Genomic DNA, 20,509 nt, shown 5'->3' with positions numbered 1-20,509 from the left:
ATGTGTATATATATATATATATATATATATATATATATATTACATATATATATATAATATCATCTAAGATATGTATTGAGGCATGTTACATCTCAGGGCCAGATCACTGGATTTCCAGTTTGGCTTTCATTATAATCACCTGAGAAATTAAAAATGTTTTTGATTAGGTCTCACGTCTGTGGATTCTCATTTATATGGATCTGACTCACTAAATGTTCAGAAAAACCTTCATAGAAGGTTCATATACTGGCTCCTAAAGGGATCAAGCTCAAAAGGGTAAGTTAGAAATGTGCCTCCTGGAGCACCAGGCAAGGTGGTTTTCCTGGAATCTCTTCCTTAAAAACATAGCCCATCAACCCCCAGAGCTTGTCATGCACTGGTTTAAGGGAGTGACTCTCTCCTCCAGTCCCACCCTTCTGTAGTTGTATTTTCAGCCTGACTGGGGACTCTTGGAATCACTTCTCTACTTTCCACCTTGTTTGGTGGTCACCACAAGTTACACCACGGTCACTAATTTTACTAACTTGAAAATCCAGTATATGTCTCTAGGCCCTTTTCCCTCTCTCTCCATTAAAACATTTAGATTTGTTAGTATTTTTACAGGACACTGAATTATAAATTGTAACATGGGGCAAAAGTTTTTTTGTGAATTTTGTGAAATTGTGATTTTTTTAAAAAAATGTGATAAAGAAATAAAGCTAATTTTAAATGTATGTACTGATTTCCTGGTGTCCACGTGAGTGAGGTTTCAGAGGTGGTATTATATATTTTTCTAAAAAGAAAAAAATTCTTTCTTCCCTCTCTTCCTCCCTTTCCCTGTGTTTGCTTCCTCTCACACGTATTAACACCATAATAAACCCATTTGTCATGAGACCCCCATTAGAGCTGGCACCATGTTTTTTTTTTTAATTTCAGACTTCCAAATTGCAAGCCAAATAGATGTTTTTTCATCACAAGTTTTCCAACCTCCGGTATTTTGTTATTTCTTTTATTTTTATTTATTTTTTTAAATACATAACAATAGTGGAATGCATTACACTCATTATTACCCATATACAGCACAATTTTTCATAACTCTGTATATAAAGTATATTCATGCCAAAATATGCCATTATACATGAACTCTTTTTTTTTGCATTACAATTCTTAACACACAACAGAAAGCATACAAAATGGCAATCTGCTTTAATCAATCTATAAATTCAGATGTTAATCTCAACTAATAAATATTAAACCCTTTCAAACCCACATACCCAGAATAATGTGTGACCAAATATCTGGGTACTTGCGGCTCATCAAGATTCTGCTAAATTCTACACTAAGTGACAAAAAATCTTGAAGGTATTTTTATAAATGTATATCTAATATGTCCATACCTCACCAAACTGCTTGACTTTCTACTCCATAAACTTCTGAGAAAAGACATGTGTAAGGTTTTATTTTTATTATAAAGTAATTTGAGGGAATTATTTCCCCAAAAATTTTAGAGTTACAGAATGAAAAATAGATGTTGATCTTTTATATAAAAACAAGGTATAAGGTAATGAAGACATAACTTTCTTAACCAAATATTCAAAGAAGTACCAGTAGTTCTGGGTTCTCTTTTTCTTCAGAATAGTCATTATAGGAGGCAGAATGAAATCAAAACAAAACATTTGTCATACCCTGTAAATTCTTTCTGCGTTGGCAGTAACCTTGATACGTTATCCCTGCCACCCATGATGACATGTCATCAACAGGAAAACACTGCTATGGCCTAATCATTACAAATGTCTCAACACTGATCCTTTCATCCCTATATGTACTCTGTACCTGCCATTTAATTTTTCTCATAGAAAATCTATATTTTATCCACTCATGGGTAAGCAGGTACCTGGTAACTATATCTTTTCCTCCATATGCAATTCCATTATGTATATACTAAAAATTCTTCATGTAAATAAAGGATAAATAAATCTCACTTTCATAGCACAGAGGGTTTTCACTGAGGAAACTCCATGGACAGAATAAACAAGATTGCAACTGATCACTGTTCACGTAAATCTTACCTTACACATGAGAAAAATTGCAACCAGGAAACACCTACATTAAAATGTTCAAGAGCTGAAAGCACAAATCTAATGATGGGAAAAGAGTACAGGAAATATGTGAGGAAGTTAAGGTAAGAATGCTGTGGCAATCCATGATTGAATGAGCAAACACAGGGAGTAGAAAAGTGTAGCATTTAAATACCATTAACTATCCAAAAAACAGCTCAATATTGAAGACCATTGGGAGCTTAGAATGGTACTGCACTCCAAATGGTCCTGTGTTCTCACCTGATATCCCCATCTCCAGTGAGAGCACCTTGGTGTGTAAGTAGCTGCTCAAATTGGTGTCTGTTAGGAACTGATTCCTGGAGAACCTTGGCTGCCATATTTCTCCATCTTCTAGACTTTTCTCCAGCTCCTCTCTAACACTCAAGAGCAGGTTAAATGCCACAGTGCTTATGGACCAAGCCTTTGCTATTATTGTAGATAATTATGTTGAAGACCAGACAAAGTGGTTCCTATTGAAAAATATTCATCTTATCAGCTTAAATAAGTCCATTTTGAAAACTGAGCATTCCATGAGTTTAAATGTATTTTTATATTAATAGTGTGATTTTGAGTATGATACAAAACTCATTCTGTTTAACTTCTTCAAGTGTCTATGGGTGAGGATCAAATACTTAACGAAGAGCATGCTTGAGAGAATGTAGTTAAATATATTGATCAAGACAGTGTGTTTAGTGTATTGAAACAGATTGATAATTTTAAACTTTTGTTCTCATACTAAGAAATTCAACAAATGGCTTTGCAGACAGAAAATCTGAATTTTAATATTAGCTTCTGAATTTTTTAGTTGTGTGGGCCAGAACTTGGTACTTTACTCTGAACATTTCAACATGTTCATTTTTAATGATTTTTCCTTGTAGTCCCTTAGGATTTTCTAGCAAATGTGTGAACATATCCTGTATTCCAAGAAGGAAGCAATTCCAATAAATTATTTGGACTCCAGTGTGCCTTAACCCTGGATATCTGACAGACAACTGCATTTTTTACAGACAGGTATATTTTTATGTTTAAACAACAATATCTTAACCAGGTTAAGCACATAAAATAAATAACATTCATCTATATCTCAAAACATAACAAAATGATAGCAATTATTGGCACATCTATATTTGTATACCATGGAGTAAAAAATTACTATCTTACAAGAAAGCATGAAGACATTTTTCATCCATATGTACAATATTTCCCATTTTTCTCGAAGTCCTACACCATCTATAAAAGTACACTTATCTAAGAAATCCTGAGAGAAAAAAATCTCTAGCTATTTTTATATTTTTATTGATTTTTAAATTTATATATGAGCAGAATGCATTATAATGCATAGTACTACACATATAAAGCACAATTTTTCATATCTCTGGTTGTATACAATGTATATTCACACCATTCATGTCTCCATACCTGTACTTTGGATAATAATGTTCATCACATTCCACCATCATTTCTAACCCCTTGCCTCCTCTCTTCCCCTCCTACCCCTCTGCCCTATGTAGAGTTTGTCTATTCCTCCCATTCTCTCTCACCCTACCCCACTATGAATCAGCCTCCTTTTGTCTGAGAAAACATTCTGCATTCAGTTTTGGGGACTGGCTAACTTTACTTAACATTATTTTCTCTAACTCTATCCATTTACCTGAAAATGCCGTGAATTTATTCTCTTTTATTTCATTGTGTGTGTGTGTATGTGTGTGTGTGTGTGTGTGTGTATATATATATCACAATTTTTTATCCATTCATCTATTAAAGGGCATTTAAGTTGGTCCCACAGTTTAGCTATTGTGAACTGAGCTTCTATAAACACTGTTGTGGCTGAGTCCCTGTAGTATGCTGTTTTTAAGTCATTTGGGTATAGACCGAGGAGAGGGATAGCTGGGTCAAATGGTGGTTCCATTCCTAATTCTCCAAGAATCTCCATACTGCTGTCCATATTGGCTACACCAATCTGCAGACCCATGAGAAGTGTATGAGTGTACCTTTTTTCCTGCATCCTCATCAACACTTATTGTTGTTTGTATTCATAATAGCTGCCGTTCTGATTGGAGTGAGATGAAATCTTAGAGTGGTTTTGATTTGCAATTCTCTAATTGCTAGCAATGTGAACTCTTTTTATATATTTGTTGATTAATTGTATATCATCTTCTGAGAAGTGTCTCTTCAGGTCCTTGGCCCATTTATTGATTAGGTTTTTGTTTTTTTGGTGTTTAGCATTTTGAGTTCTTTATGTACACTACAGATTAGTGCTCTATTGGATGTGTGAGGGGTAGGCTCTCTATTCACCTCACAGATTGTTTCTTTTGATGAGAAAAAACTTTTTAGTTTGAATCCATCCCATTTATGATTCTTGATTTTAATTCTTGCACCAAAGGAGTCTTATTAAGGAAGTTGGGACCTAACCCCACATGATGGAGATTAGGGCCTACTTTTTCTATTGGATGCAGGGTCTCTGATTGTATTCCTAAGTGCTTGATCCATTTTGAGTTGAGTTTTGTGCATGGTGAGAGATAGGGGTTAAATTTCATTTTGTTGCAAAATGATTTCCAGTTTTCCCAGCACCATTTGTTGAAGAGGATATGTTTTCTCCAATGCATGTTTTTTGGCAACTTTGTCTAATATAAGATAATTGTAATTTTGTTAGTTAGTCTCTGTGTCCTCTGTTCTGTACCATTGGACTACTCAACCATGCAACCAGCACGCTGGTTTCATACAAGAGGTCCGTAGCATAGAAGTTAACTAGTGAGATCAAAGAAAACACACAAGACTCAATTACCTTTTTCTTTGACCAGGTCCGAGATGGCCCTCCCTCTGGCTCCCACCTCGAAACACCCAGTGGGGCAGCAAGGCTTACTCAGGACTAGCAGGAGAGAGAGAAAGAGGGCATGCCAGGGAGTGGCCTTTTATTGGGGAACAAGAAATTCAGGGGAAAATTCCATCCAATGAAGGTTGAGGGGTGCAGCATTCCAAGGTCAGGGTCAGTGATTGGTATCAGGGTCAATGGTCAGTCACACCCCCACAAGGATGGGCTCTCGCACCCGGAGAGGGTGGGGATTAACTCTGACACAGTTTAGCCAGAATGCCTCACACCCAATCAAGGAGGTGCCCAATAATGTGCAAGAATGGCTTCCCACATATCCCTCCTTTTTTCTCTTAAAAATCAGGCGGTGGTTCACTCTTTCAAGTTTCTGCATTCTTGTTCCAAAGACTCACCGTCCTATAATTACAACACAAAAGAGAATTAACAGCAAAGATAACAATCCAATAATGTACCAGGCTGAGTGTTTAAGAATATTTCCAGGGTTAAATCCATTTAACTCCTTCAATATTTGGTTAGCCAAAGAAGAAGAATCCGAAAAATCAGCTCCATTATTTTGAATGTCTTGGATATGGTGATGAAGTTCCAAAAGATCCAAGCTATTATTATTATTTTGAAAAATACCTAACAAATGGTTTTTAACCTTCTCCCAATCCCAGAGAGAAGCATTGCACTTGGCAGCTGTAACACACACATATTTATAATTTGTGTGGCATTTAAGCCTTTCTTTAAATTTTAAAGCTGAAAGTTCATTACCTATGTCTATAACAGTCGCCTCTAAGGCATTTAATTTAGTCTCAATCCTTTCATCAATATTTAATTGATTACACAGAGTCTTTGAAGTATTTTGAGCTAAATTATTAAGAAATTTTGATTGTTGAATATTTTGAGACAATGTCAGAGATGCAGAAACAGTGGATGCAACGAAAGAAACTAACACCAAAACACCAACAATTATAATTCCAATAGCACGTTTAGGTCTTGCTAGCTGGGCATGAATTTGCTGCAAGACTTGTAAACCAGTATCACCATACCATGGCTCTGAAATATTAGCAGGTAATAAAACAAAAGAGGGCTGATGAAGTATCAGCACTCCTTTTCCTCCATTATACCTAGTAATACAATTGGTTAGGTTACATTTATTACAAGTAACAATATATCGGTCATCTATCCATTTAACTTTTACATTCCCAATAATTAAAACATAGGGAGATTGGACACAGGCTCGTAAGCCATAGCAAGATCCCTCCTTACAGTTCTTGCCAACAAATTTTGGTAAAGGCTTGTCTGTAAAAATGTGAGAATTCTGAGGCAGCAATTAAGTGTGAAACATCCTTTTGAGTACCACCCTCACTGTAAGTCAAAATATTACTAACAAATCCTGCAGGTGTCATAGCAGAATTTTTTCATAATTGTATCTTATCAATTTTTGGAGACCAGTCTAAAATATACCCACTATCTTTAGACACCTAATGTTGTACAGGAAAAGCATTTACACAATTCATCCATCTAGGAAAGGTGCCAAAATCAATTGTAGAACTATTTGGACAGTGGGGTATCTGTGGAGGTTTTGCAGAAATGACTGGCTTGTTATGGGAAAGTCCTATCTTAACTACTGATCTAGTATAAGGTTTTAAGTCTCCACAAATAGAATAATTAGTCAGTCTAGGTCTACCAATCGCTGTCTTTTCCTCAAATGATACTTTCAGACAGCCAGCATGTTTATCGTGGGACCAACACAAAGGTCATTGGGCACTGTAGCCAGAATAATTAAATCTAGTCACATGATTAGGAGTAATATGAGTATCTGTAAATCCTCCCATCATGAATGAGTCATTAGTAAACACTGGAATAGATTCTCCAGTCCACACAGCTGGGTGTACCAGGGGTGAATCTGGGAAAAATGTCCAGTAAGTGTCTGTCTGGTTCCCCTTTACCTGACAGCCCAGCAGGGCAATTACTGTTGCTACCATCAAGATTGGGGTCCTGTTCTTTCCTAGGAGTCAAATTATTTGGGAAGCCTGTGTTGTTAGCTTCTTCACATCTTCCCATGAAATCAGATTTTTGGCTGGGTCAATCTGGTTTCTCTTTGTCTTTTTCCGATATCTCTTCCTTTTGAATGTTGGCCTCTCCAGGTCGATCTTCAGTCACTTGAATCTCGGTTCTATCTCTTCCATGTCGGATTGCGTGTTCAGGAACCCAGATAGGACAAAAAGCACTTTCTGGAAAAATACAAGCATGACCTCTGCCCCACATAATCACTGGGTCTGGGCCTTTCCAATGACCAGTCTGTAAATCTTTCCACAAAACTCTGCCTAAAGGGCCTGTTACTGTGGGAGACATTTGTCTCTCAGCCACAGTGTGACCTTCTACGTCAGAGTTTAAAAAATTTAAAACAAACAAAGCATGATTGAGGCTATTTTGAAGAGTCATAAACCTATTCCCCTCTTTTAATTTTTGTAATTGAAGCTTAATAGATAAATGGGCCCGTTCCACAATGGCTTGACCTTGGGGGTTATAAGAAATTCCTGTTTTATGATTAATTTGAAACTCTTGGCAAAATTGTTGAAAAGAAGAGCTTACATAAGCTGGTGCATTATCTGTTTTAATCTGTATAGGGCACCCTAACACAGAAAAGGCTGCTAGGCAATGAGAAATTACATGTTGATTATTTTGCTTAGTACATGCAGTGGCAAAAATAAATCTGGAATATGTATCGACTATGACATGTACATAACATTGCTTACCAAATTGAAGAATATGAGTTACATCCATTTGCCATATTTGATTTGGTTTTAATCCATGGGGATGTACCCATGATGATGGAGATGGAGTGTGAATAACACACTTCAGGCATTGGCTTATAATTTGATGAGCTTGTTCTCTGGTAATATTAAATTTTTTATGTAAGCTAGAAGCATTTTGATGATGCAAGAAATGGGAAGCTTGTGCACAATCATATGAAGACATCTGTTGACAAAAAGCTACTAATTTATCAATTTTGTCATTACCTGAAACTAAAGGTCCTGGAAGATTAGTGTGAGCCCATATGTGTCCTATGAAACATGGGTATTTTTGCATTAGCGCTGCCTTTTGTAAATTATGAAAAAATTCAAATAACTCTTGTCATAAAGTATACCCAATAACTGAAGTTTCAATATTTTTGGTAACTCTGACTGCATATAATCTGTAAGAATAAATATTAATAGGCTCATTTGCAAAGTAATTTAAGGCACAAATCAGAGCTTGAAGCTCTACTCTTTGGGCAGAAGTATATGAAGTTTGCATTACCTCTGTGTGAACACGACTATAATAACCTGCTTTACCTGAGGTTGAACCATCAGTGAACACTGATAAAGCTTCATCTATGGGGCATGGACGCACAATCTTTGGAAAAATAAGTGATGTTAATAATGCAAATTGGATAATTTTTTTCACGAGAGTAATGGCTATCTATCTGGCCAGGAAAATCAGCAAAAACTATCTGCCATAAGCTAGAAGTTTGAAAAAGCCAATTAGTCTGTTGAACAGAAAAAGGAATAATTATGATATCATGCTCAGATCCAATTAATTGTAAAATCTTTGTTCTACCTTTAATGACTAATTGAGCAATAGAGTCATGAAAAGGAATTAATATTTTTTGAGGGGAGTGGGCTAAATAAATCCACTCAATAACTCCTAATCTTTGCCATATGGCTCCTGTTGGGGTATGCTCAGTTGGAAATATTAATAAATACACTATTTCCTTAGGATCAACTCAAGTAAGTTTTGCATTTTTAATTGCATTTTCAACCCTTTTTAAGGCTGTTCTAGCCTCTAAGGTCAGCTGATGTGGAGAGGTTGGAGAAGGATTTCATTGTAATATCTGAAATAAAGCACTTAACTCAGAAGTAGTTAGTTTTAAGGATGGCCTCAGGTAATTAATATCTCCTAATAGCTTTTGCAAATCATTAAGGTACGCAACTCCTTAACTCTTATCTGAAGATTTTGAGGACGGATTGTACGTCCTTGAATTATCTGACCTAAATATTGAAAGGGAGGCATCTTTTAAATTTTTTGAGGAGCAATGCAAAAACCCATTGCTGTAATTGAAGCCTCTAACTGAGTAAAAATTTCTGAAAGTACCTCTGGATTAGCATGAGCCAATAATATATCATCCATAAAATGAATAATATATGCATCAGGAAAGCTATTTCTTATGGGAGCTATTGCCTGATCTACATATTTCTGGCATAAGGTAGGACTGTTACGCATTCCCTGGGGTTGTACTTTCCAGCAATATCTTTTAACAGGTTCCTTAAAATTAATTGCTGGGACAGTGAAGGCAAATTTTTCACAATCTCCAGGATGTAACCTTATAGAGAAAAGACAATCTTTTAAATCTATTACCATCAAGCTATAGTTTAAAGGGATGGCTGTGGGGGAAGGAAGTCCTGGCTTTAATGATCCCATAGACTGAATTGCATGATTTATTGCCCTTAAATCCTGTAGCAACCTCCAATTTCCTGACTTCTTCATAATAACAAAATAGGTGTGTTCCAAGGACTGAGTGTTGGTTCTATATGACCAGCCTGAAGTTGTTCCTCAACTAACCTATGAATTATTTTAAGTTTTTCCCCTGAGATGGGCCACTGAGAAATCCATATAGGCTCCTCTGTGAGCCAGGTAATTTTTTCAGCTGTCTTAGGGATCAGGGAAATACTCAGGGCCTCTAGTAAAAATTTTGGTCTGGAGCATTTATTAATATTTGCCATGGTGACTGGTTTGTAAACAGATACTCTCCCTGAAAGGTTTCTTTATCATCTCCAGGAAAATACCTCTGATTAACTTCCTCAATGGATCTTATAGAATTTGGAGTAACTAATAACAATCCCATTTTTGCTAAAATATCCCTTCCCCATAGGTTTGCTGGTAAAGACTCTAACACATAAGGTTTAAAAACTCCACTGTTCCCATCAGAATCTTCCCAATGGAGATAATTTGCACTTTGAGCAGGCTGTGAAATCTGTCCACTTCCCTCTAGGTTAGCTGGTGCTACATGTAAGGGCCAATTCCTACGCCAGAGTCTACTAGAAAAGACAGAAATATCAGCACATGTGTCGAGAATGCCCTGGAAAATTTTATGATTAATTTTAAGTTCCAATAAAGGGCGCTCTTGTCGCACTAACTGAGACCAGTACACTCTGTCTGGCAGTTTAGAAACTGAATTTACTTGCGGGTGTTTATCCAAATCACAGGGCAATAAAATAAATTGGAAAAATGCATCCTTTGGAGTAAGCCTTAGGGCACAATTGGATCTTACAGTAACATTTAATTGTCCTTTAAAATTTGAATCTATCACTGCAGGTATTACCTCAATGGCTCCTTTTAAATTATTACATCCAAAAATTAAACCTATAGTATTATTAGGAAGTGGCCCGAAAATCCCAGTAGGGATTTGTTTTGGCCCTGATTCAGGATCCAATTCAATTGTTGTTCAGGGTCCTAAGGAAACTGTGATTTATGTTCCAGTAAAAACAGTGAGCCATCCTGGTCAGAGCCAGTGATGTCACACTATGCGACGCCTCCTGCAATTCCCCATATTTTTGCTCAGCCCAGGGAGGGGCCAACCTGAAGTTTTTGTTCTCCCGCTAGTAGGAAATGATGGTGAGAAGGCAGGCTGATCCATGGCATCTTGATCCGCCACGTGGGGTTGAGTCCTGCAATATCTATTATCAACAGTAGATGGAGCCCTGAATTTAAAATTATGAGTGCAACATTCTCGCACAAAGTGATTATTTCTGCCACATAGATTACATCTTCCGCAGGGTTTTTGTACCAATTCCTGCGATTGTAGGGTTTCTTTCAGGGCTGCGGCTAGCGTTACTGTCTGCAAATAGGTGGAATCAATCTCAGAACACAAGTGGATAAACTCAGAAACTGTTCCTTTTTTATGATGGGGTCTGAGAAAATCCTGACAATATTTATTCGCATTTTCAAATGCCAATTGCTTAACAATAAACTCGCAAGCTCCTTGGTCTCCGATCGACCTATTTGCTGTCTGATACAATCAGGCTACAAAATCCGAATACGGCTCACTGGCACCTTGTTTGACTCTGGTAAGAACTAAATTGGACTGGTCCTTGGAAACTATTTGTTTCCAGGCACGTTTAGAACAGTCAGTTATCTGATCATACACTGCAAATTCATAATTTAACTGTATTTCCAAATCAGCAAATTCACCCGTTTCTAAAAACATTTCTACTGGGGTCTGTAATTCTGTCTTCTATTCTTTTCTGCTTGTTCAATACAAAAATCAGCCCAATAAGATCGCCAAAGTAAAAAATCTCCTCCACTCAAACAAGATCTGGCTAACGAAATCCAATCACTTGGTGGAAGTGGTTGTGAGGATTTGGTATCAATCAAATTTTGTACAAAAGGTGTATTCAGACCATAAGTCTCACAAGCACTCTTCAATTCCTTAATAGTCTTAAATGGAATTACAGCATGAACTCAAACTCTTCAGTCTTGGTCATTAAACGGCTCAAAAACTGGAAAAGTTGAAAACCGCTAATGTCTTCTCCCGGCCTGCTGGAACAGGGTAAGAAAAGTCATTGTTAATTCTGAGTACCTGTTAAATTTTGTCCTTTTAGCAGATAATGACCAAATTCTAATAGCCTGGGCAGGCGGTGTTAAATGCAGTCTGTTAAAATTTCTCCGTAAGTCCTGAATTTCAATGTCTGATTTCTCTTCCTCAGACTGCGACTGGTGGGAAGAATCTCTGCTGTTGCCATTTTGAAATTAGGCTTCTAAGACACGTGGTGGAGAAGGGCTTTGTGCCTCTCTAGGAATTACTTCTGGTTTTTCCTCTCCGGGAGGATTCTCTATCTCTTCCGGAGGACTCTCTATGACTGCGGATGTTTCCTCTCTATGACCCTGATCTCTATGACCTTCCTCTCTACAATCTTCCTGCAGGCTACCCTGATTTCATTCCTGCAAGTTCAAAGTAACATTCCTAACTTTCAGTTTAGCCCCAAGAGCTTTAGTTTTTAAACAGCTCAAGGGAAAAGAAATTAACTTAGCCTCAGGAGGATTTTCCATTTGAATAGACTTAATAGCTCTCTGAATGCCTTTCAATAGATCTTCAGGGGGCCACAACTATGGCCCATGTATTCAAAAAGACAAATTTCTAAGGCCATCCAAGTTTTTTGAATATTTTCTATGTCTCCAGGTAATTCATTAGAAAGGCAAATTTTTTTGTAATTTCCTCCCTAATTTCTCCCAAGTATGTAAATTTGGGGATTCTTGGTCACAAAACCAAGGGCAAAATTCACCCACGACCTTTAAGAATTGTAATAACTGAGTTTTTTATTTTAATCTGTTTTCCTTTCTGATTAATTATGGTGTCTAGAATAATCAAATACATCTCCTTATCCATAGAAGTTGAATTTCCCATTTTAATTAATTTAATGTCTCACTCCTTCAGTATCTCCAGGTACTTTTGTTGTAAGGGTCCCGCGAAATGTCGGAGAAAGAGACCACCAAGTGACCACTCATGCAATTGGCAGAAGGGGGGATTTATTGAACCAGCATGCTGGGGCTCCGTGCCCACTCAAGAAGGGAAAGCAGCCCAGAGCCCCGAGCAGGGGCTGAGCACTGCTTAAGTACACTTTTTGGGGAGGGCGGAGGGCTTTGTATACATCAGAACAAATCATCATTAGGCGCAGGAAAATTGAATAACAACTCCTAAACATGATTGGTTCATTCATTGGTGGGAACAGGTCAGGCTGGAGTGATAGGTCATTCCTAAGGAGGGGGTTACATTTAAACTGATTGGTCCAGGCCCTGCAATGCCTACGTGCGACCACACAGAGCCCTTATTAAACAACCAATAGTCAGGGGAAATATTTACTGGGCAGTTCCAAGCATTGTCTCAACAGCTACAGAAATTTCAGGTTTTGCAGGTAGCATAGATACCTAACAATACCTAATCCTTTACATTTTAACTCAGACCTTGCAGCTTAGAAACTTTACAACACCCGGTCTTTTACCCTTTAACTTTTAGGCTTTAACTTCAATTTCTTTTACCCTTACATTGTTACCCCAAATCGTCACCAATTCCTTTATCTTTATAGCATGCTCAATCTAGTTAAACTAAAAGCCTCCTTGTGGGTGCCAATTCAACTGCACAACCAGCATGCTGGTTTCATACAAGAGGTTCGTAGCATAGAAGTTAACTAGTGAGATCAAAATAAACACACATGACTCATTTACCATCTTCTTTGACCATTTCACGGTATATGATACTCATAGGCATGTTGCACATGTTGAACATACACTTTTAACTAAAAATATGAAAAATGCATTTGAATAATTAAAAAATTGGGAAACATTGAAGATAAAGGACTTATTTTCCTTCAAAATGTTGTGGACATCATACTATTCATAACATCTCAAAATGTTCATCTAAGGAGGCATGATCAGAGAGAGAGACTGTCCTGAGATTGGTTCTTTGAAGAAATTAAACATTCCTAAGAGTAAATCTTATAGCTTTAAAATCAAACTTAGGGGCTAAAACAAAAAGAGGTTTTCCTTGGAATAAAAAAAAAAATTACTTTCACATCGGTCCAAATGAAAACAAAATTGACTGAAATTTTTCCTGTGTGCTCTCTTCTTTGTATCCCAAGGGAGCTGAATTGCTTGTAGAGTAGAAAGAAACAGAACAATTTATTTAATGAGGAACTCTGAGAATTCAAACCCTGAGGCAGTAGACAATTTAATAATGCTCTTGGTGCCCCTTACAAGTAGTTCTCTAATCACATCCTGTATAAAAAGCCTGTACCCTTCTTAGTCACAGATTGTGGCAAAGAGAATGCTTCAGTGACAACCACTCATGAGAGCTGGTGTCCCGGTCAGGCTGGTGGAGCAGGCAGGAGAGAAAGTGGGCGCAGGGATTTGATCTAGGACTATAATGCCCAGGAAGCCCCTGATTCCTCTAGGCTGTGAAGTTCCTCTAAAGGAACTTTAGTTTCCATTGAAGGTCTCTTCCAGCTGTTCTTCTGCTTCTCTTTGTACTCTTGGGATCCACCTCAGGACCAGTGAGTGCTTTGTTTTCTTTTGTTTCTGTTGGTCCTCACTCTTCTCCACTCTTGCTTGTAATTGTACCCTCCTGTCAAGTTTTCTGCCTCCAATTCCTATTTATTAACAACTCACCAAAGACCTCTTACCTACCTTGTTCCAAGTGTGACTGAGTTTTCTGTTCCACTTTCTATTTTCACCAGCAGATCTGTCTCTAGTTATCTGTCTCTTACTAATTCTGTATTTTTATAGTTATTGTCTCACATTAGTGTCCACAGCAGCTCTACCAAGAACAGCATCTACTGTTTTTTTTTTTTCAGATGTTTATTAATCTAAATTCCTCTCCTCCCTTTCCCAATTCCTTTGAAAGCTTAGTAAAATGTCAAATGACTGAAGTTGGAAGAGGCTGCCTTGGCATGTTCATGGATATAATACAAATCTGTAGCATTTGAAGATAACATTTCCTTTGGGCTATTGTTTGAAAACTATCGTTTTTTACTGAGTCAGGAAAATGTCCATGGTTTTTTTGTTTGCAGGCCGCCTCAGCCCTGGATGGTAAGCACAGAAATGCCTGATAGTGTTTTTCAAATGCAGTTTTAACTGTGATCATATCTAGGATTACTATTAATCGATCTATTTTTATATGGAGGATGTTAACAAACTTCCTTATAATGAACAGTTTTAATTCATAGAATCATTGATCCTTTTCATCATGTGTTATGCTTTTAAAATACACACAAATGCACTGTATTTAATATCACTACACCCGTTTGTGAATCTTCAGGCCTGTGACAGGCATGATGTCTTCTCCTTTATATTAGAGAACACATTTTTATTTCAATCTTTGTTATGTCTCCAACAATTGTATTTGTTCACTACTAAAAATGTGGCTGGTGTAGCATGTGAGTCCCTGAAAGGTAAATGAAGAGCCAAAACCATGACTACTTCAGGGCCTACAGGATAATAAATCAGCTAAAGGAAGCTTTAATTGGTCTCACACTCTGTCCTTAATGAGCCTCATCCCCAGTTCACCATCACCAGGCCTCTCAAAGCCTCTCTTATGCTGAGTTGACCACTCCACAGGACAACTACACATTCTCACCTCTTAGCCTAGAAGGCGTCTTCCTTCCTCACCTCCACTGATTAACAATGACCCATCCTTCCTAATTGAGGTAAGTATTACTATTTCAGAGAAGAGTCTTATACCCACCCTCACATACTAAATTGATCTTCAGTGATGTTTCTCTGACTTTAATTAATTAAAAACCTTTGGGAATTCATAACATTAACATTTTTGTGTCAGAGAAAATGTGATCATTAATTTTTAACTCATAATTTTCCAATAAACATTACAGGATTTTTAAGTTTTTGAAAATTTTAATCCGTTATGTCTATCATCTATTTTGATGATCACCCATTCAAGCAGGGAGACATTATCCTGCCTTGTATTTGATTTTAATGCTGGTACCCTTTATTTCCTTCTCTAATCTACATAGTTCAAAGAGGAATGTTGAATTGATAATAATCAGAATTGCATATACAGATGGCAGCCACAGTTAAAGGTGATATTGATTCATGATAGAAATGCAAGGATGACCTATTGAGGTCTTAAGAACAGAATTTCACACTTATGAGAGTCCATTGTAGGAGAACAATTAAATCATTTTAATTAATTTAAATGTTCAATCCTACCATGTAGTTAGTATTTATTTCTCCTACTGAAGAGGTAAAATATTTGCTTTTAAGAAAATTAGACTTTTTCAGGACCACAAAGGTTGTAGGTTGGTGGACTAAAATTCAATTCTTAGAATTCCATCTCAAGAACCCAATAAATGAGAACTCTGTAGCCCACCTTTGGACACTTACATATCCAGAGTAATTGTAATTAAAAGAATGATCATAATTATAATAATAACTATCATGTATTGAAACTGCCACCATGAACAGAGGCACTTTAAACCATACCAACAATGTAACAATAATAAACTCATTTTAAAGGAAAAAAATTTAAGGCACTGACAGTGAAATGTCATTTCGTTATAAACAGTCAAATCATAAAAAGATGGTATGTATGCTAATCACTAATGTGGAGGTTTTCCAAAAAAGCAGTATATCTAGAGATCATCAGAGAAACTACATGGAATGTCTGGGGTTATGTTGGAATGGCACTATAAAATATAACATTAGTTGATGTCCATAAATTCAAATGGAAGTATTAACACAGGACATTGCTGATAAAGAGAAGAAATTTATGCTGCATTAAAGGAAATGTGGATGCTTTTAAATGAGAAATGAGAAATTTAAATGAGAAATGAGCATTTAAATGAGAAATGAGCTGCCACTTCGTGGAGGGAATCACTGTGATTGCCAAGATCAAATAGAAGGGTGATATTAAAAGGTGGTAAATACCCAAGGTACAAATTTATTCTTTATTGAACATGCATTTACCTCCTTTCTCAGCAGATTATCAGCTACATGGAAGGAAAAAACGACACAATTCTGACACAGTTCCTCCTCCTGGGCCTCTCAGAGGATCCAGACCTGCAGCCCATCCTCTTTGGACTGTTCCTGTGCATGTATCTGGTCACAGTGCTTGGGAACCTGCTCATCATCCTGGCCGTCAGCTCTGACCCCCACCTCCACACCCCCATGTACTTCTTCCTCTCCAACCTGTCCTTGGCTGACATCTGCTTCATCTCCACCACGGTCCCTAAGATGCTGGTGAACATTCACACACAGAGAAAAGATATATCCTACATCGAGTGCCTCACTCAGACATATTTTTTTACAACTTTAGTTGGAGTGGATAATATTCTGTTGACAATAATGGCCTATGACCGCTTTGTGGCCATCTGCCATCCTCTGAAATACACAGTCATCATGAACCCCTGGTTCTGTGTCCACCTGGTGCTACTGTCTTGGCTCATCATGTTCTTGGTGTCCCTGGTTCATATTCTACTGGTGAATCGACTGACCTTCTCTATGGGCACTGAAATCCAACATTTCTTCTGTGAACTGGCTCAGCTTCTCAAGGTGGCCAGCTCTGACACCTTTATCAATAACTTGTTTGTGTACCTGGTGACTGCCCTGCTGGGTGTGTTTCCTGTCACTGGGATCCTCTATTCTTACTCTCAGATTATCTCCTCCTTACTGAGGATGTCCTCCATGAAGACGAAGTCTAAAGCCTTTTCCACCTGTGGGTCCCACCTCTGCGTGGTCTCCTTGTTCTGTGGAACAGGACTTGGGGTTTACCTCACCTCTGCATCCCCTGTGTCCTGGTTATTTCGCGACCCTTACCCAGGGACCCGAACGCTCTAGACGTTCACAACTATGTATACTTTGGAAAAATGACTTCTCACTTACTTGCTCATTTTGCAATGGTACAGTGTGCATTTGCTTCTGACCTCTAAGATTTCTTTGTCCATTGTGGACACTTGACTCATAAGATATGTGTTTTGAAAATATCTCCCCATTTTTATATGGTTTCCAATTTATGTGAAGCACACAAATTATTTTTGTTCATTTAAATCATAGTGGTATATAATGCATCCTTTGAAGTTATTTCTCCCAACAAAAATTTTGTGTCCTTGGACCAACATCTACTCATATCAATCCTCTGGTAAACACCCTTTTAATCTCTGTTTTCATGACTTGGACTATTTTAGATACCATATTTAAGGGAGATTTATGACTGACTCGCCTCTTTTAAGAGAATGTCATATGGTTTCATCCATGTTGTATCAAATGACAAGATTTCCTGTTTTTTTCTTTCTATACTACTGGCCTGTGGTTTGGAATCACCATTCTTTTGTGATATATGTTTTTTGCTAGTATGGATAAGACTCCAATTCTGATTTTTTTCTGTTAATTTGATGCAGGATTGCATATTAGAAACTATTGGTCTTTACAAAGACTTTTGGAAACTTTCCACCCCACTGTTCTGTCAGAACATCTTAGAAGACTGCAGCTGAGGTGCCAGCTGGGGTTTCAGTCATCTTGTGGCTTCATAGCTGAGGATCTGCTGCAAAGATACTTCATGCAGCTGTGGGTAGGATTCAGGTTCTTGTAGGATGGTGGCCAGAGGCCTCTCCTAATTCCTAGCCAGAAAGGACTCTGATGGAAAATCTCAGAACACAGAAGCTGGCTTGTCACTGTGCTCAAGCAGGTGACAGAACAAGGGAGGACCAGGCCTCTCCTTCCATCAGTGTATTAGTTCCTAAGTACCCCAAGAATGTGGAGCTGTCTCTCTCTCTATGGCCCACCAACCACAAAGACACCAGTCTGTCAGCAAAAATATCCTACAGAAGAACAGGCAGATGGCATATGTACCTCTCTTCTGTAGGGGACATTTCCACAGTTTTGACTCTGCTGCTCTTGGAAAGGAAGTCAAAAAGAATAACCTTGGTTCTCTTCCAACAATAGGGTCTCACTAGAGCATCACATTAAACTGCTGTCATTCCATGTGCAGACACAACAAGGGTATCCAGTAGCTCTGAATTTTTCTTGAGAAAGTGCTCCTCTCACTCCAAATGTACTTCTTTCAGATTTTGTATGTGTTATTACCTAATAAAACCTTTAATAAAATAAACAATTCTCTGCATTTATTGAAGTTGATAAAATAGGTGACATGGGTATCAGGGTCTTTGGAAATTGTCCATAGTCTACCCATAAGGACCTCACAAATGATAAAGATTAAGACAGTTGATTGTTTATTGACCAATATATACCCCTTCAAGTTGAATGTGGTACAGATGATGCTATTGATGTGTACATGGATACGTACTAGAGGTGAATTTTGCAGGATCACATAACCTAACTCCATGAGTGCAGTGCCCTATGAGAGATGCCTGGTGTTCAGATTATGTAATAAAAGCATGTTTTGTATAATGATGCAAGTCACACGATTTCTAATACTGAATGATATATGAATTCTAGGAATATGCATTTGAAAAAAAAATATTTTTATGTAATAATAGGAGCTATCATTGATGGAGAATTATTGTTTGCCTGGCTCAAGACAATTTATATATAATCATTTGAAGAGGTTGGAAGAAATGTACTAATGCAGTTAATTTGCTCCTGAGGAATCTTAGGCTCGAGAGGGAGGGGATGTTGCCTAAATTCTCAGGTGTAAGAATCAGTGTATGATTGAGGAAATGTCTCTAACTCCAACACTCTTTCTATTTTCTATATTTTCCATCCTAATCAAAGATTGTCACATTACCTTTAGGTAACTTGGTGTGGAATTTAAAGAATTTCCCTGAAACCCTCCTAATTTATTAAATAAAATAGAGAGAAACTGTAAGAAGGCCACATTGTTATTGTATTTTCCAGGGACTTTGGCTACCAAATGGGTAGGAGAACAGGTAACATGCTTTGGTTGGTGATGTGGACTAATATCAACATAAAGTAAAAGAAGTAAAACTTTGTTTATTTTATGATGAAATTCTTGATTTAATAATCTCCAGACAATCTTCAGACTTAGCAACCAGAAATGTGAAGCCACCGGTGATGCCCCAGATGGACATCTGAGCCACATTGACACTGGCTTTATTTTCTGAGTATTTTTAAATGCTTCGGTTGCAGATATCTCAAAATATACCTTTCTCTCTCTCTCTATTGTGATTTGTCACTTTGTGTTCACCATAGAAATAGAAATAATCCAGTTCTTTTAATGGGATGAATAGCTTGGCGGGGCAAAGAGGGAAAGCCAGGTCACAGAGAAACTGAAGGGCCCTCGAAAACACTGAGCTTAGGGGTGTCAGACAAATATATTGAATTTTTCATGTAGTGAAATTCTCTGACCCTGGAAGAAAGTATATAAAAACAAAACGAGAAGGAAAGCAGAGCAGTGATTTCATGTGTCCCTGCTCAGCATGAAAAGGTAACTACAGGGGGTGAGATTAGAGCAGAAAGAAAATTGTTGAAAACCCAGCATAATGACAAGCTACTTGGTGTTGACCGAGAGTGGGTTTATTTTTTCAATTATATTGCATTAAAGTAAAATCATGTAATATACACAAATGTCAAACTTTAAAAATTGATCACATCTCAATTGTTTATCTCCCTGAACAAGTCACTTCACCTCTCCTTGGACTCAGTTTTCTCTGTGTGAGATCAGTGGTACAATAAGAGGAACTATCTGACATGGGTTCTTACAAATGTTTTACTATGTTTCTCACATAAATCCCTTTTAAAATGTAAACGAGTGTCTTTTAAAGACTTGCAGACACAGAGAAATGAAAGACGTGAACAATCCTCACAGATTTCCTACAGAGTAGATGAATATACTGGGAATAATCTGTGGCCCTTCATCTTCTCTTTGTCTTCTTCCTCCATTAGCCTGAGGAAGTCCTTAGAGACTGGAGGAACACAGAGCAATTTGGCTAATTAGGAGCTCTGTTCTTTGGGCTTCCAAGGCCATTTAATAGGCAATAGTCAGCCTGTCCCTTTCGTCACAGTTGAATGGCTCCAGTATTGAGGGTCCCACACCTGTGTGTGCATCAGGAAGATCCTATCTGATGCTGCATCCTTGTCAGAAGCTGGA

At 37.6% G+C, this 20,509-nt stretch overlaps 1 protein-coding gene across 1 annotated transcript; it reads left to right on the top strand.

Annotated features, from left to right (window-relative positions):
- The first annotated feature begins 16,437 nt into the window (after positions 1–16,437).
- On the top strand, positions 16,438–20,356 carry LOC107157525 (olfactory receptor 867-like). The gene is made up of 2 exons (XM_015503888.1): positions 16,438–17,240; positions 20,305–20,356. Exons 1-2 carry the CDS (start codon positions 16,438–16,440, stop codon positions 20,354–20,356), a joined length of 855 nt encoding a protein of 284 aa, XP_015359374.1.
- The last annotated feature ends 153 nt before the right edge of the window (positions 20,357–20,509 follow it).

This window comes from Marmota marmota, unplaced genomic scaffold (assembly GCF_001458135.2).
Source record: "Marmota marmota marmota unplaced genomic scaffold, marMar, whole genome shotgun sequence".
NCBI classification, from domain to species: domain Eukaryota; kingdom Metazoa; phylum Chordata; class Mammalia; order Rodentia; family Sciuridae; genus Marmota; species Marmota marmota.
The sequence above is the reverse complement of the archived record's forward strand: the minus strand, read 5'-3'. Positions and strand labels throughout refer to the sequence as shown.

Bases quoted from the DNA above. Each gene is read 5' to 3' on its own strand.
- LOC107157525 (XM_015503888.1), top strand. From the start codon at position 16,438: ATGGAAGGAAAAAACGACACAATTCTGACACAGTTCCTCCTCCTGGGC. The intron at 17,241-20,304 runs GTTATTTCGCGA...TTCCTCCATTAG, and splicing joins TCTGCATCCCCTGTGTCCTG to CCTGAGGAAGTCCTTAGAGA.